The 15,145-nt window shown below is 37.3% G+C and overlaps 1 protein-coding gene across 1 annotated transcript in view; it reads left to right on the plus strand.

Annotated features, from left to right (window-relative positions):
- The first annotated feature begins 6 nt into the window (after positions 1 to 6).
- Positions 7 to 15,145, plus strand: part of RAB11FIP2 (RAB11 family interacting protein 2) — a 32,260-nt gene continuing 17,121 nt past the window's right edge. The window contains exons 1-3 of the mRNA XM_005427731.2: positions 7 to 508; positions 11,354 to 11,796; positions 12,478 to 12,937. Of these exons, the coding sequence (XP_005427788.1) occupies positions 156 to 508; positions 11,354 to 11,796; positions 12,478 to 12,937 (1,256 nt within the window). The 5' untranslated portion in view covers positions 7 to 155. The remainder of the gene's footprint in view (positions 509 to 11,353; positions 11,797 to 12,477; positions 12,938 to 15,145) is intronic.

Below are 15,145 nucleotides of genomic sequence, written 5' to 3' on the forward strand. Positions count from 1 at the left end.
GGGCTGGTGAGGGCCACCCGCGGCCAGCAGCGCTAGAGGAAGGACCAGCCGAGCCCCTGACAGGTGTCTCCGCCGTAAGTGCCCTTACGCAGTCCCTCGAGGACTGACAGACTTTGCGTTTGTTATTATTATTGCTGCTGCTGCGATCTTCAAAGATGATGTTGGCGGAGCAAGCCCAAAAGTGGTTCCCAACTCACGTGCAAGTTACGGTCCTTCAAGCCAAAGGTCTGAAGCCAAAAGGTAAAAATGGCAGCAACGATGCCTACACCATCATCCAGCTGGGCAAGGAGAAGTACTCCACCTCGGTGGCTGAGAAGACGCTGGATCCCATCTGGAAGGAAGAGGCCTCCTTCGAGCTCCCTGGACTACTCATGCAGGAGAATCCAGAAAAATACATCCTGTACCTGATTGTCATGCACAGGTCGCTGGTGGGGCTGGACAGGTTTTTGGGACAGGTAGCCATAAGTCTCAATGATATATTTGAAGACAAGCAAAGGCGGAAAACAGAGTAAGTGATGGTTGGTTTTTTTTCATTATAATTTGTTTTCCTTGGACAGTTGCACTTGGAGAGGGTGGGAAATAGTAGTGTTACTATGAACGTAAGTACTTTGGAATGAAATTAGTACATTTCTGTCATTGATTCTGTGTTCAAATCTCTTAACCTATACAGTTATGTCATTGTGGCCTGACCTCTTCCAGAGAAGTTTACTGTAATCAAAGTGCTTACTGTGCGCAGGGAAGGACTGTCAGTAACATTAACTTTTCTGACAAACTCTTGTGTGTAACATGAACTCATTACAGACTGTTTATCTAAGCATTTTTCTTTGTTCTGCACAGGGCCATACCCCCATTCATGTCCTACCTCAGTTTGAGCCATGCGTGAGACTGAGATGCCCTGAAACCTGGTGTGGCTCTCTTTAAAATTGTTTTCCTTCAGTTGCTTCAACCACGTGTCTTTAAATATTTTATATTTATGTTTTAGTGGTCAATGAACTGTGACTTAATGAAGGCTTACCACAACAGCACAGTGCTTTGCTGGTCCTGATTAATCTTAGTCTCACGGGCTGCACTGTACAGCAGGCCTCAGCTGAGAGGACAGAAGACAAATTTCAGCTCTTGTGGTAGCTTCCATCACTACCTACATAAGCCTTTGTCAAATAAAATAACGTTGGCCAGGAAGTTCAGGCGCTGGAATGCAAAAAAGGGAATTAAAAAAAAAAAAGGCATCGTAGCAGTTTATTAATTTGAACTGTACTTATCTAATTCTCTGAGGTTTTCTACTAAATGAGTAAAGTTGTTATACTTCCTAGACAGGACATGGTTGCACAAAGGAGTTTGTTACCAGCGTAATTAATTCTCCATGTGTGTGTGTAACTCAGACTGTAGGTATGAGAGTACCACAGGCATGCCTTTGACTCCATGCTTTGGTTGGTGTAGATATGCTTGTCCCGCAGAAATCAAATCAGAACAGCTTGGAGACCTCCAAGTGAGGTCTGTGTTGGCAGTGACATGAACGCTGACAGATCTGGCTGCAGTGGTTAAGAAGTTCCTGCTCCAGGTGCCTTTCCTCCTCTGGTGTCTCTTCAGAAGAGTACAAAGGCTCCTGTGCCCAAATCTCAGCTGCTGAAATTAAAGTTTGGTATCCATAGTGATGGTGGGTCTGTGGTGAGGTGCTGGACTTTGCATCCAAGCCACTAAAGACTGGTGTTCTTGTCTGTCTGTGACTGTGCTGGGGTTGGACCTCCAGCAGCATTGGCAGTTGAAGATGGAAATTCATACGGTTAACACCAGGCAGGGCTTCTTGGTCAGACAACTGTTTCTGCTGAAACCACCTCAAAACCTGGTCATACTTAAATGCATGGCCGTGGTTGAAGAGCACCAAAGACAAGTCCAAGTCTCTTTGCCCTGGTGTTTGTTTTTGTAAACTGAATTTTTTGCAAGACAGTATGTTCACAAACCATATGACAGGAAAGAAGAAGTCTGTGCAGAATCTCTTGTGGGTTCACTGCCTGGAGTATTACACTTTTTAATTGCTAACCTTTTTATGGACAAACCAGTTATCTTGATGCAATGCATGGTGATGCCTGTAGCCTTAGGGTCTTAATTTCTGTTAACACTTGGTTCAAGAAGTTTCACTGCTCTTTAGACATGTATCTTAAAAATTCTTGACTCATTAGTTGTAATTATCTTGCAAGTCAGTAGTCAACTGCCATAGTTGCAACACCTAGCAACAAGGTGAAAAACAAGGTGAATGAATGAGGGAGGAACCCTACAAAAAGTAAAGACTGTAAATCTAGACAGGAATATGTGGTAGAAGCTGGAGTAAAATATGTAAATTTTTCCATTATTACCGTGAGTAACAAAACTTCTTTTCCCTAGAAGAAGAAACATAGGCTCCTGCACCAGGTTTAGCAAAAATAGTACTAGAGTCAGCCTTGCAAAATTATTCCAGAAATTTTTAAGTGGGGTAAGTAACACAGTCCTTGTGGTAGTTAAACAAACATTCAGATCCGCAGTATTTTTATAGGAAGTTATGCTTAGCAGGGCTCCATAGGTGTTCTTTATTTTATCATTTCTTTCTCTGAAGTGGGAGAGAGGAACTCCTGCTATGTAGCTGTGGAGCAGTGCCTCCAGAGCAGCGCTGAAATCACCGGGAACGCCGCGCGCTGCCTGCGAGCTCTGCTGCACAAGATGGGGGCCTATGGGGGAAGCTTTACAAACAGCCTGAGTCCTTTCTTCAGAAGTTACTTGAGCATTTAAGATTGCAAATCTTATTAAAAGTTGATGGGTGTTAGGCTTCTAGGGCCAAACAGCCGTACTTGTAAAAGTCTTATGTAAGTGTAAAAGTGCGGCTGGGCGGCAAGTGGGATTTTTGGCAGCGCGTTCTCGCGTAATGCTGATTTAAATTCTTACAAGGAAGGAGCCACTGAAAGTCCAGTTTTGCCCTTGGTGTCTTTACCTAAAGAAACCTCAAAAATATCCTTTCTAAAACTCACTTTCAAAAAGAAAAGTAACTTAATTCTTAAGTTTAGATGTTTTTGAGAAGTTTTTGTGGTTGTGTGCCCTCGTGCCACGTGGGTGGGTCGTGGCTGTCTCCTTGAAGCACTCATTGGAGATGTGGATGCAATATTTGTATGTGTGTGTGGGATGAAGGCAAACTTTCAAGGATAGATTTACGAATGCAATCTCAAACAAAATGCTCTTTTCCCCCCTCTTTATTAAATCCGTTTTGATAGAAAATATTCCTATTCCTGTGTTGGCAGTAAACTAAGGGTAATATATTTGGACCTGAAGACCTTCTAACTGTGAGTGTGGTGTGGGAACTGAGACACCCAGCACCTTTCAAAACCAAGTCCAATGTCTTTGTTACCGAAGCATTCTGATGGTCGAAAGCTATATTCATTGTTTCAGAAACACTAATCTGTTTTATTAAGCAATGTTTTTACTTTCAAATATGTTCAACAGGCTTGTGCTGTTATTAAATCCAGAGTTATTTTCTTATGTTGATGTAACCTTAACATTTCTTGCTTTGTTTGGGGATGAATGAGATCCAGTTATTTGATGAAGTGTCTATTGGTAATATTTCTACTTTTTAATATATTTAATAGCTTCCTCTTTCCAACACAGCTGTACATATGGTGCTGTAAGAGACAGACTCAAGAGTCACCAGGGTATTGCAAAAAAGATATTTAATATTCTGCACAATGCTGAACCCTGTCAGCAATTCCCTAGTGCTTTTTTAGTAAGGAGGTATGAGAAGTGAAGGCTACCAGCTGATTCTGAATTCCTAGGAAGACCATGGGGTGTGTGACATTTGGCTTTTTACATATTTTTTTAATTTAATGTTTTATAATTTGGAAGAAATAAATTTCAAAAATCATTGCAGACTCAGGAACAGTATGTTAGGGAGAAATAATTTTTTTTTCCTGTGGAGCTTTTTTTGTTACTTGTCACATCTTAAGACAAATACTCCCTGCAGTGAAGTTTTCAGGCAGAGGCCTCTTGATGGGATTTGTCTCGTGTTCTAAGAAACTTGCTCTGGCTCGAGACTTAATGAAACAATGTAGTCTCTTTACTATAACTTGATAGGGAAAATTTTGTACACAACATCATACAATGTCCTTTTCCTTTCTGAAACTGACAATTTTTCAAATTCTTAAAAGTAAAAATTGCTGGAACAGTTAGGTCCAGATGCAGCTCAGATGGTCCCTCACTAGATCTCTTCCAGAGACTTCATCCAGAGCATCTGCAGGATCCCAGTTCATTTTCTTTCTTTCCTAGTGCAGAAATGCCCATTGAACTGTGAAAGTTCATACATTTGTGTCTCTGACATCTCTGCTGCAGTTGGAAATGGACAGGGACTTTTTACTTCTGCTCTTTTTTCCAGAGCTGAAAACTAGGCTCCAGATGCTGAAAGATTTTACTGAGGTTTTTTTTAACACTTCAAAAAGCTTTGGAAAAACTTCTTTAATGGAAGTGTATTTAGCATAAGTTTTCAAATGTTACATTTCTGACATGACTTTTATTTTTTGCAATAACATCGCATGACGTTTTTAATTAATCCTAAGAAATACATGACAATTGTTTCCCTCTGCTCTTGCAAAATAAATATACCTCTTCTACTCTTCCATTTGAAATGGAAATTATGATTAATGAATGTATTGTTTTAAAGCATATATGCTTTTTTGTAATAAGTTCAATTCACTTATAAATCACAGTTGCCTTAATGCTTCTCACAATCTGATTGCATAGCATCAAAACAAATTTTTGAGTTACCATGAAATAAAAAAATACTAATTTTGTGACATATCTTAATTTACTGAAGTACTTTTAAGTTGTTTTTTACAATGACTCTTAACTTTCCCAGTGTTATTTATTTCCTCTGCTTTTGCTTCATCCTTGTTACTCTCTAATTCCACTCCGTTTATTGTCCATTCCTTCGTGAGCTTTCCTGGACGTCTCATTTTATTGTATGTTCGGCTGATTTAAGATGTAACACTTGTTTGGAATGCTATAAATTTGAGAAGGCAGGTGATGTAGAGTTATTTTTTCTTATGGACATGGTGGAGGAGACATCTTTTATTTGTGATTTAGTTCTTCTTCTCCCTGGGGTCTGTAATACTTCAACATCACTCCCCTCCACTCACACACAAATTGCAGCACTTGTTAAAAAAATGCTTGCTTGAGCATAATACAGTAAAGGAATCTTGGCCTTTTCTAAAGATACTTCACAACTTCTATTGATCATAAAAAAGAGTCAGAACCAACTTCTCAGCAAGCAAACTAAAAGAACTCATGGTTGACCATGATCAGTACCCCTGTGTGGTAGGCACTGACTTTAGTGCTGCTGAGCTTCCTGGAAGATATGCAAATGGAGTGACTTTTTGCAAATTAATGTGAATTCTTTCTTGGCAGCTTCTGTCTTGGATATAAACTCCCTCTTCAACTGCCTCTGCTCTGTCCTCTCTTTCATTTATAGCAGCATAGGCAAAAGGGAGGCTTCAAATACATCTGGAATTATGAACAAGCAAACAACTAGTAAATAGATAATATATGGGCTCAGTGCTTGTTAATGAGTGGCAACCATTTTAATAATACTTCTACAAAACATAGCACACTATTATTTACTCATGTTTAGTCTTAAATTTAGTTTAAACAAGAAAAATGAAGGGATGAGCTTCAATAGTAGTGGAAATGGCAGGGTGTAGCAGAAAATGTCTTTATTGTGGTTAAAGCAAGAGAAAAATCTTGTTCCACTCAAGGCAAAAGTGGGAAGAGTAGTAACTTAGAAATTTGTTAAAGGCACAGAAATAAAGAGCAGCCTGGAGATTCTGTATGGGTTGTTTTGTGGTACCACTCATTAAATGAAAAAAGAAAATAAGGGATGTCAGGAGTGAGGAACAAAAGAGAAAGATGGTTATGGGAGAAAACAAAGTTTTGCCCAGCTGTAGCTTTATGGACTTAGAGTGATATTTTCAAATTATTTAATAATATTCCCAGCATTTACATTTTGACAACAAATCCATGCACATCCTCTCAATAAGTCATAACTCTGAGTCAAAGTGCCATCTGTATTGAAATGCTTATCCATTTTCTGTGCACACATACTCAACTCAGATAATTTGCCTTAATTCTCATACCTTCAGTTAGTTTGTTTCTAACACAGATGTATTCACACATAGCCTTTAGCCAAAATAATAAGTAAACTAAGACCACTTTAATGACTTTGATTCCAGTTGATGTTAGCAAACCCCATAGTGAGGATGTTGTGATAGCTGTCAGTTCCCATATGTTTTGTGGCGTTACAATGTCACTCTAGTATTTATTTTAAACTGCTTTCAATATCTCATTTCAGTTGGCTTCCAGAAAGTGTGTTCATCTTTGTGAGTGTCATCACTTATTTTAATAAATAATTTGTTTTCTTCTTAATTTCCCATCATCCACAGTGTAGTCTGTGCTCAGCCCCTTGCCTTAATTTTCCTACTTGCTGACTTTTGGGACAGCCCCTCAGTATGGTATTGGAATGATTTATCACAAAACATAATTCTATACTTCTGCATTTTTCAAAATGCACACTCTGCTAAATGGAAATGTCAGACAGTTGTGGGCTTTGGACGTTGTTTTTCATCAATTAGCTGTAGACATTTATGTTAGTGGGCTTTTGTGAAACAAGTTTCCTCAGTGTATCTGTCTTAACAGTAGTCATCAACTTCGTTTTTTGACAGCTGATGGACATGTTCGATTGAGATTCTGCTGGTCTTTTATAGGGGTAAATTTAGAAGTATCTGCCTGTATAGAAAATTATCATGAAATGTGTAGCAGATCAGGGTGCTGATTTTTGCCTGTAAAATCAAGGTCAGAAGCCTTGGCGGATGCTGTGATGATTATGTGGCTTTTTGCAAAATTTCTTCAGTAATTTGTGAATTGAAATAAAGATTTTGTAAAATCCTTTGGGTTTTTCAGCAAAGCAAAACTAGATTATCTCGAGAGATAAATACTGGTAGAGTGAAGGCAGTGGGGTGTATTTGAGAAGCAGGAAGATGGGAAAATTCCTTCAATACTTTCCATCTTTGGCACTGTCCAGAAGACAGAGTTGGGAGATCATCTGTCATGCACAGGATGAATGTGCTGGCTGGAACACTTAATTCCTGTTGAAACTGGTAGATAAGTTACCCAGTGGTTTGGGAGGCTGTCAAAAGTGTATAATTAAAATGTAATTTAAATTAGGTAGTGCTTTTTCTTACCCATGCTGTCAGCCCATCCTGCTCACTGTTACATGGGGAGCAGAACAGGCTGAGTGGTGCTTCTTCGAAGGAGAGAGAGGGATAAGATTGGAAGTGTCAGATTCTGAGGCAGATTGGAGGACAGATAAAATCAGAAAAGGTAAGGAAAAAACCAGCTGAAAGTCCGTAGATCACTAGCTATTTAAATGAAATAGACAGGCCAGGGTTTTGTAACTTGCTCATTTATAGTAGCTCATTTCAGTTTTCTCCTTCACCCTTATTGTCTGTCTTCCCCAAGGTGAGGGTTCATTACTGGTAAGACTGCTCAAATTAGGAGAGCTTGCTTTTTCCACCCCTAGTTGTAGGTGTGGCCAAAATAAACTAATCTTGTCATGGGTAGAAAGTAGGCATGCTGCTCCATAGGGGTTTAGCTTTCCAGGACTGCCTGGTCAGCAGGATTTTTCCTATTTAGCCTTGCATGTTGAGCTTCTCTTTGCACATTCAAGAAAATAGTCAGCATGCAGAGGGGCAATTTATAGAATACTTAAAAGTAAAAATTAACAGAAACCTGTGCAAGACAGGCAAAGCCCTGAAAAACAGATGAGAGAAAGAAGCAAGGGTTGTTCTGATGGAAGCCATTGTGAAAAAGTTGGAATTAGAGGGTGTATGGAGGACATTGCTCTACAGAACATTTGAAGGTGAGAGCAAGAAGAATGAATGTGATTCCAAAAGCAATAGGGCTTCCTTTGAAGTTGGGAAAATTTGCCAGACTTTGTACAAGGTCTGTTTAAATAAGGACTGTCTGCAAGACTGGATGTAATATTTGGTTATTAAGTAAAAGGGTATCTGCTCTCATAAAAGCCACCCTGTTTTGTTCATGTATGTTATTGGCTATTTTCCTACTTTGTACAGGCTTTCTATAGAATAAGCTTATGGCAGCCTGACAAATGGAGCATTTATTGTGGCTAAAAGTACTGTAAACAAAACCAAAATAGCAAGTTTTATTGGCTTTTATAATACATTTCAATTTTTGAAATTGGCAGTAGTATAGTGGAATTTAGTGTTTTAGGACCCAAATGTTGTTATCTGAAAACAGTGGACTTCATTTCCCCCTTCTTTTTTTCTCTCCTCTATAGAGCTGTTTTTTCTATTTGCTGCTCACGCCCATGTGTTGTCGAAACAGATTCTAATAAGAAACATTTATGGTCTTAGTTGCTCATTCACGTGCAGCTCCACATAAATGCATTGCCTGCATTTGTTCTCATCTGTTTAAAAAAGTAATTAGTTGCCTTTGAATTTTGAAGAAAATCATGATTTGAGTCTGCTTCTCATATTGTCTTGTTATGAGCTGAAGCATATGGAACCTTCATTAAAAGTAAAACAAGATAAACTCTCCAAGGTAACAAAGAAACCTCCTTGAAATGCCTATGAAAATTAAATATCTGTCTTTCATACAAAGACTTGATCCAGCAATCATTATTCAAATAAAAATTCCATTGAAGACCAGAGGAATTTTGCTGGAGTAAAAGAGTTTATGATTAAATTCTGTTGGAATCAGTAGCAGTGTTGTACCTGGTTCCAGCAGGACCTGCTGTTGTCTTCCTAGGGAAAGGAGAGTTTCCTTGTTTTCCCACCTGAACTTATTTTAAATGTCAAGATCTTCCAGATATAGTTTGAAAAGAAATGTAGAAGTTATGAAGGCAAGGTCTTAGTTGTGGGCTTCTCTTTAAGAAAAGGTAAATGTCAAAATAGTTCATTTGCCCTTAGCAAGTGAGTGCTGGTAATGACACAGCATTGTTGATTGGTGATAAGAATGCCAATAATTGTTAAATAATTTTTTTTAATAAAATGTCTTTTTCCCCATAGCAACAGATTAAGAATTTATGTCTTATACTTGTTCTAAAACAAGTTAAGTGTCATTGGTAAATTTAAGATTTTGGTCATTCAGAAGCAGAAACATAGAAAAATTCAACAGTTTTATCAGAGTATTAATGTTTGAACCCTGTGAGGAGAGGAAAAAAAGGAATGTTTTGTTACAGTGTAGGCTGAGATATTAAATTTGAATGTCAAAAAGTCCTTTCTGTCTCCTACGTGTCTTAAACCACTCATGAGCCTTATTTGTACTGGTGTATTTATTTAGTGTGTGGCTGAGGAGTCATGGGAGGACTTTCTCAGGTCCAGGATGGTTTTTGTTTGGGGTTTTTTATCTGCCCAGGAGCTGGGCAGCAAGGCTTGCTCACTATGGCTGGGTACAGTTTGTATTTTTTTAAGCAAATATGTGAACATATTTTCTTTTAAGGGAGTTTTAATGAAAGTAGGCTATCTAGTCTTCCAGTTTTTGCAATGTTATGTAGCACAAAGACAATTGACTTTTGGTTCTGTTTTTGTTTTCTGTAACAACTCTATAGATGACTTAAAGTGTTTCTGGAATCAGTTACCAAAGAATTGAAGCATTATTAACTAAAAGGAAAAACAATCCATCTTCTTCAGACACATATTCCAGGTTTTGTATTTCATTTAAAGTATATAAACAAAGTTACCTCACAACAGAAGAAAAGCTATTTTCCTAAAGATTTAATTATCCTTCACCAGGTTTGAGCTTCTGGGTCTACTGGTGTGGATTTATATTTATTTGTTTGTTCATTGCAAAAATAGAGGAGGTCTGATTAATTATTTTACTTCAGTATGAAATATAAAATCTTGTGAACATCACAAAGCAACATCAAAAAAAAGGCATAATAATACTCCTCATCCTTTTGTTATGTCTTTGGTGTGTCGCTTTTGGAAGTATTTTCTCAACTCAAAACATGTAATCTCTGCCTGAAAACTTGATTACAGCTGTCACCTTTAAAATATATTTATGAAATCTGAAAATAAATTGAGGGCTATTTTTCTCCTTTCGTGACCTTTTATTCTATATTTGGCAGGATTAAATAATGTATGTATAACTGTATAATCCATTTTATATCTGTTAATAGGCAATTTAATTTCTTAGTCTCTCCAATTCAAAAGTTACTGCTGGTCAGGCATTGTTGTGTGAGTCTGTGTGTATGGATTTCTCCTGAAAATGGGTTTAGAGCACTTCTTTGGAGCTGGTGGATCTGAAATATGCCCTTGTGACCTTTTGAAATAGGGAAAGGCTCTTGGTGATAGTTGTGAAGAAGGGATTGTGTGTTGGTCATTCATTTAGGTGAAGCTGTGGAGGGAAGATTGAGCCATAATTCTGCAGATGCTTCCATGGGACAAAGGAGCACAATAGGGAAGGAATAAGACACTTGGATAATGATAAAGCTTTTGCTGGACCTGGCAAAGAAACACACTTGGCTTTTTGAAACAGATGATCACACCTTTGATCTCTTTTCAAGGAGTGGGGATTTATGTCATGGTTCCAGAGGAAATATTTCTGAAGTTAATCCTGCTGGTGACCTGCAAAAGAGAGGATGCTGTTGGATACACCTACGTGCTCACTTGTGCCTGTAGAGTTTCTGTCAGCATCCAGAGGGGAGGCAGTTGCAGAACTGAAATGGTGGCTGACTGTTCAGGGCTCTCAGATATTTCTTAGCCAGCATTGCTGCAGTTGTCATAAATCTTAACCAGAGCTTAGAGGGAAGGAAAGGGGAAAATGTTTGTTAGTGTGTAAACCTGAGCAAAATTGAAGGAGAAAAGGTCACTAGATCAAGTAGGTGCCACCCAGAATACATTAATATGCATCACTACTAAATAAAGGACACTTGAAGACTATAAAAAAATAAAATGTATCTGTATTTATAATTAAGTACAAATTCTCCTTCATAAGCAGATGGAAGCCCTTAACTGATGTTTGGTCAGCTTTGACTTGATTTTGATTTTGATTTTGAAACAGGTGAACACTGTAAAGAGCTTCCTCCTGCTTAGTTATTTAGTTTTGAAACAAATATAAACAAAGAAGTTTTTGCTGAAAACAAATATAAGCAAAGAAGTTGTCTTTGAAAACAAATATAAACAAAGCTTTTCAGTGCGGGAATGGTTGAATCTTTGATATAGGATTTGGGTTTTCATACTTTGAATTGTTCTAACCAGATGCATTAACCAACTAACAGGAGTGTAATGATAGAAAAACACGACTTAATTTGCTCTCTTTCTCCTTTGAGGTGGTTTCCCCTAGAATCCAGACAAGGGAAGAGAACTAAAGACAGAGGAGAAATCAACGTCAATATTCAGTTTATGAGGAATAACATGACAGCAAGTATGTTTGATTTGTCAATGAAGGACAAAACCAAATCCCCATTTGCTAAACTAAAAGACAAAATGAAGGGTCGGAAAAACGATGGGACGTTTTCAGATACATCCTCTGCAATCATCCCAAGCACTCACACACCTGATGCAAATCTAGAGGTGTGTAGTGGTGAAGTGCAAATGAAATCAAAACCAAAAAAACCTTTCCTCTTGGGCCCTCAGCGGCTGTCCTCAGCTCACTCCATGTCAGACCTGACAGGACCCCACGTCTCCTCAGAGAAGATGAAATCCAGCACTGTTGGCTACACCCATCTTTTCAGGCGTCAGCTGGAGTCCTTTGGTTCTGTTGATGAAGGGGGTAAGTAACACTCATGGCCATTACAATTACAGCTCACTGCTGTTAGAGCATTCAGAATCTGCTGTTTCACTTTATGAAGCACTTACAAGGCCAAAATGTTAAGAAGTATTGCTGGCCTATTTTTTATGCTTTCTTTAATTGCTGGTAACTCATGATTGCTGTTTCTGAGCATAAGAAATAAGTTACATTGCTCATCATGTATGACAGTTTAGCATTGTCTCTTATTATGTCCTCATCTGAGAGTATATTGCATTCCAGAGGGGACTCTAGGCAAAACAGCATCTTGTGAGAAATAAGTCTAATTAAAAAGTCAAAAACCATCACCAAATTTTAAACCTGATTTATACAAAGAACTGAAAATACTTTGAATTGCTCAAAGTTATTATGCAACATCATGCTATTGTCTCTGGAATGGCACACCAGTCATAGCTGTCTTCTGTGTAGAACTTCATTTTCATGCAGGAAGCAAAAATTTCCTGTGGTGCCTATCCATAAACATTTCTGAAACATGAAATCAAGGCCACAGCTGTTATTTTTTTTAATAGCTTAGTTAATCACCAATGTTTTGAACTGAGGCTCAATTGCAAAGCTTCTAGATCTAAGCTAAAATGGGTTTTCTGCATGTCATAAACTGTGATATAGTGTCTCATTGATAATATACTAATGACAGATTGTTTGCAGGGAGTCTAAAATCTCCACACAGAAGGACATTAAGTGTTGATACTTCTAAAATGAGCCAACTTGACAGCACAGTTGATGAAACTGCACTTGAAGCACAAAATGACCCATTTAATGTGAGTGCTTCATTACCCCAAAAATTTGCTACACTGCCAAGACAGAAGAATCCATTTGAAGAAAGCCCAGCAACGTGGGATCAAAACATAAGTCTGTTCTCCAAACCTGTCGAGATCAGAAAAGAAATTAAAAAAGAGAAAAAAGAGAAAGTTAGTCTTTTTGAAAGAGTGACTGGAAAAAAAGATAGCAAGAGGTCAGATAAACTTAGCAATGGGGGATCAGAGAGTTCTAGTGACTTGAAATCACCGAGTGCGTTTGGGGAAGCTCATCAGGAGAGTTTTGATTATGATTCCACTAATCCGTTTATGGCAAACTTCAAGCCTACAAGCATGTTGCCATCTTCAAGGTAGGTTTTTGCTGTATTTCAATCTGATATCTTGAACATGTTATATAAATGAAAATGTGAAGTATTGAGGAACACAATCTTCGTGCTTTATACATGTTTAACAGTGCTTTTCTGTTTCTAAGGACGTTACAAACTTTTTATATAATTTGATCATTTCCTACTTTGTTTTGAAGTGGCTTTTTTATTACTAATATGTGCTGTGAAGGTTCTTGGGTGCTTGTATTTGTGGAAGACCTTCTTTGTGCTTCAGAATGGGCTCTCCCTGAAGTCTCCTGCTTTACCTGAACATTCATTGCTAATTTATTACATTGCCCTAAGTCAGGTTTGGAGAGGGAAAGGTTTCAAGTGAAGGGGAAGAGGAAACTGACTAAGTAAGAGTGGTGCAAATGGGATTAGTGAAAAGAAATCCTGTGGATGTCACTATTTGGGGAGGGGGGGGAAACAAAGGAGTATTTAGGTTCTATATGTTAGAGTACAAGAATTAAAGAACATTCTGTTTCTGAATGGGAGCACCCACATGAACTCTTATCTGACTTGGATTCATTTGGCTCACTGCAGCTTTGCTGGGTTCTGTGCATTGAAATTGTTGCACGAGGCAGCAGTTTATGTCTTGAGCAGAATGAATTAAGTTACAGGGCTGATAAGGAACTTTGATTTAAATAATCCATTTTAATCTTTGTTTGTCTATCAATGCTTTACTTGTTTTCCTTAAGAAAAAGTGTAACCCACTTTTAGTTTCCTTCCTGGGTTCTGTATGCTAGTGAGAAAGATAATCTTGGCTGTCTGTCTCTCTTTATACATGCATAAATATATATGTATATTTATGTACACTGCCACCCACATAAACTGTTCACAATAGATAAATGTTTAAGAAGTTAATTAACTTTCATTCCTTTGCATTCTTTTTTTTTTATATATAAATGACAAGAATTAGCAGTCCTTGCTTTTTCAAGGTAATCATTCATTTCTATGTAATGACTTAAATTTGGGAGAAAATGCATTTGAAATTAAAATCCTTCAAACTAGAATCTAAAGGCTGTAAAATCAATCACTGTTTTAAATGAAAAACATAGTTCTAAAAATTTACATTTTCCTGTGTATTAATTCCTTAATTAATGACATGAGTAGTTTCTCTAATAAAAAAAAAGGTTTTTGTTGTCTTGTTCTCTTAGAAGAGAGGGATCTTATTGTGTCCCAGCTCAGTTTTCTCCATGGGTTAGAATGCATGCACTCCTGATTTAAACTTAGAATAATTTTCTTAACAAAACTAATAATGGATGTGAATTAGGGAAATGAACTGAAATGGAACTGCTATAGAAAAAAAAATTGTTGCTAGAAGCTCATCTGACCTCAACAAATTATCTGCTTAGAGCCTTCTATGAGTCCAGTCAGTTCCTAGTGGCTTAAATGACATGTTTATACACAATCTTAGAATATTTTTTATTTAATGAAGAATTTCTCTGGATTAGCATAAGGTTACGTTGTAGCTTGGTTTGTCAGAAGTTAAACTTCTATTTTGGTAAGTTCCTTTAAAGAGGAATAATTCAAATAACAATTAAAATTGCATAGCATTTTTTTTTTTTAATGAAACACTGTATTCAGGCAGATGCTAGATATAACTAGTGAAATCTTTTGAAGTTCTTGAATGCAGCAGATCTTGATAAATATAAAACTTAATGGTAATCATGATGGACTTTTTTTCTTTGTTTTGTAATTAAAAAGCTCATCACAGTGCCCATTTAGAACGACTCTAGTCATTTGTTTCTGTCTTTGTATGAGAGTCCCTTTTACTGGTTCTTGACTTTTATGTAAACATAAACTTTTGATAAGACAAATAGATATTATTTTATTTTCAAAAAGCCAAAACCAGTAAATATTCTGACCTTTTTTGTGAAACAGCAATTATGGCATAATATCTAGCATGCACTAAGTTAAGTTAGAAGCTCTTGTTTTTTATATGTGCTATTATGATGTTCTGTGTGAACCTTTCAGACTTAGTTTACTTTCTTCCAAATGTATCTTATGGAATTATTTTCTTTTGAAGTAGAAACTAATACAAAATGTGCATATTTAATAAGTTTACAGTTTAAGTTTACCTTTTATCTGTGGAGGATTTCTCGGATGGAATCCATTTTTAATTTTTTGAACTAGTCATACTGAAGAAAGAATTTGTATGAATATGTGCCCAAAATAAAAGAGGCTGGATAA

Source organism: Geospiza fortis, unplaced genomic scaffold (assembly GCF_000277835.1).
Source record: "Geospiza fortis unplaced genomic scaffold, GeoFor_1.0 scaffold719, whole genome shotgun sequence".
Classification (NCBI taxonomy): domain Eukaryota; kingdom Metazoa; phylum Chordata; class Aves; order Passeriformes; family Thraupidae; genus Geospiza; species Geospiza fortis.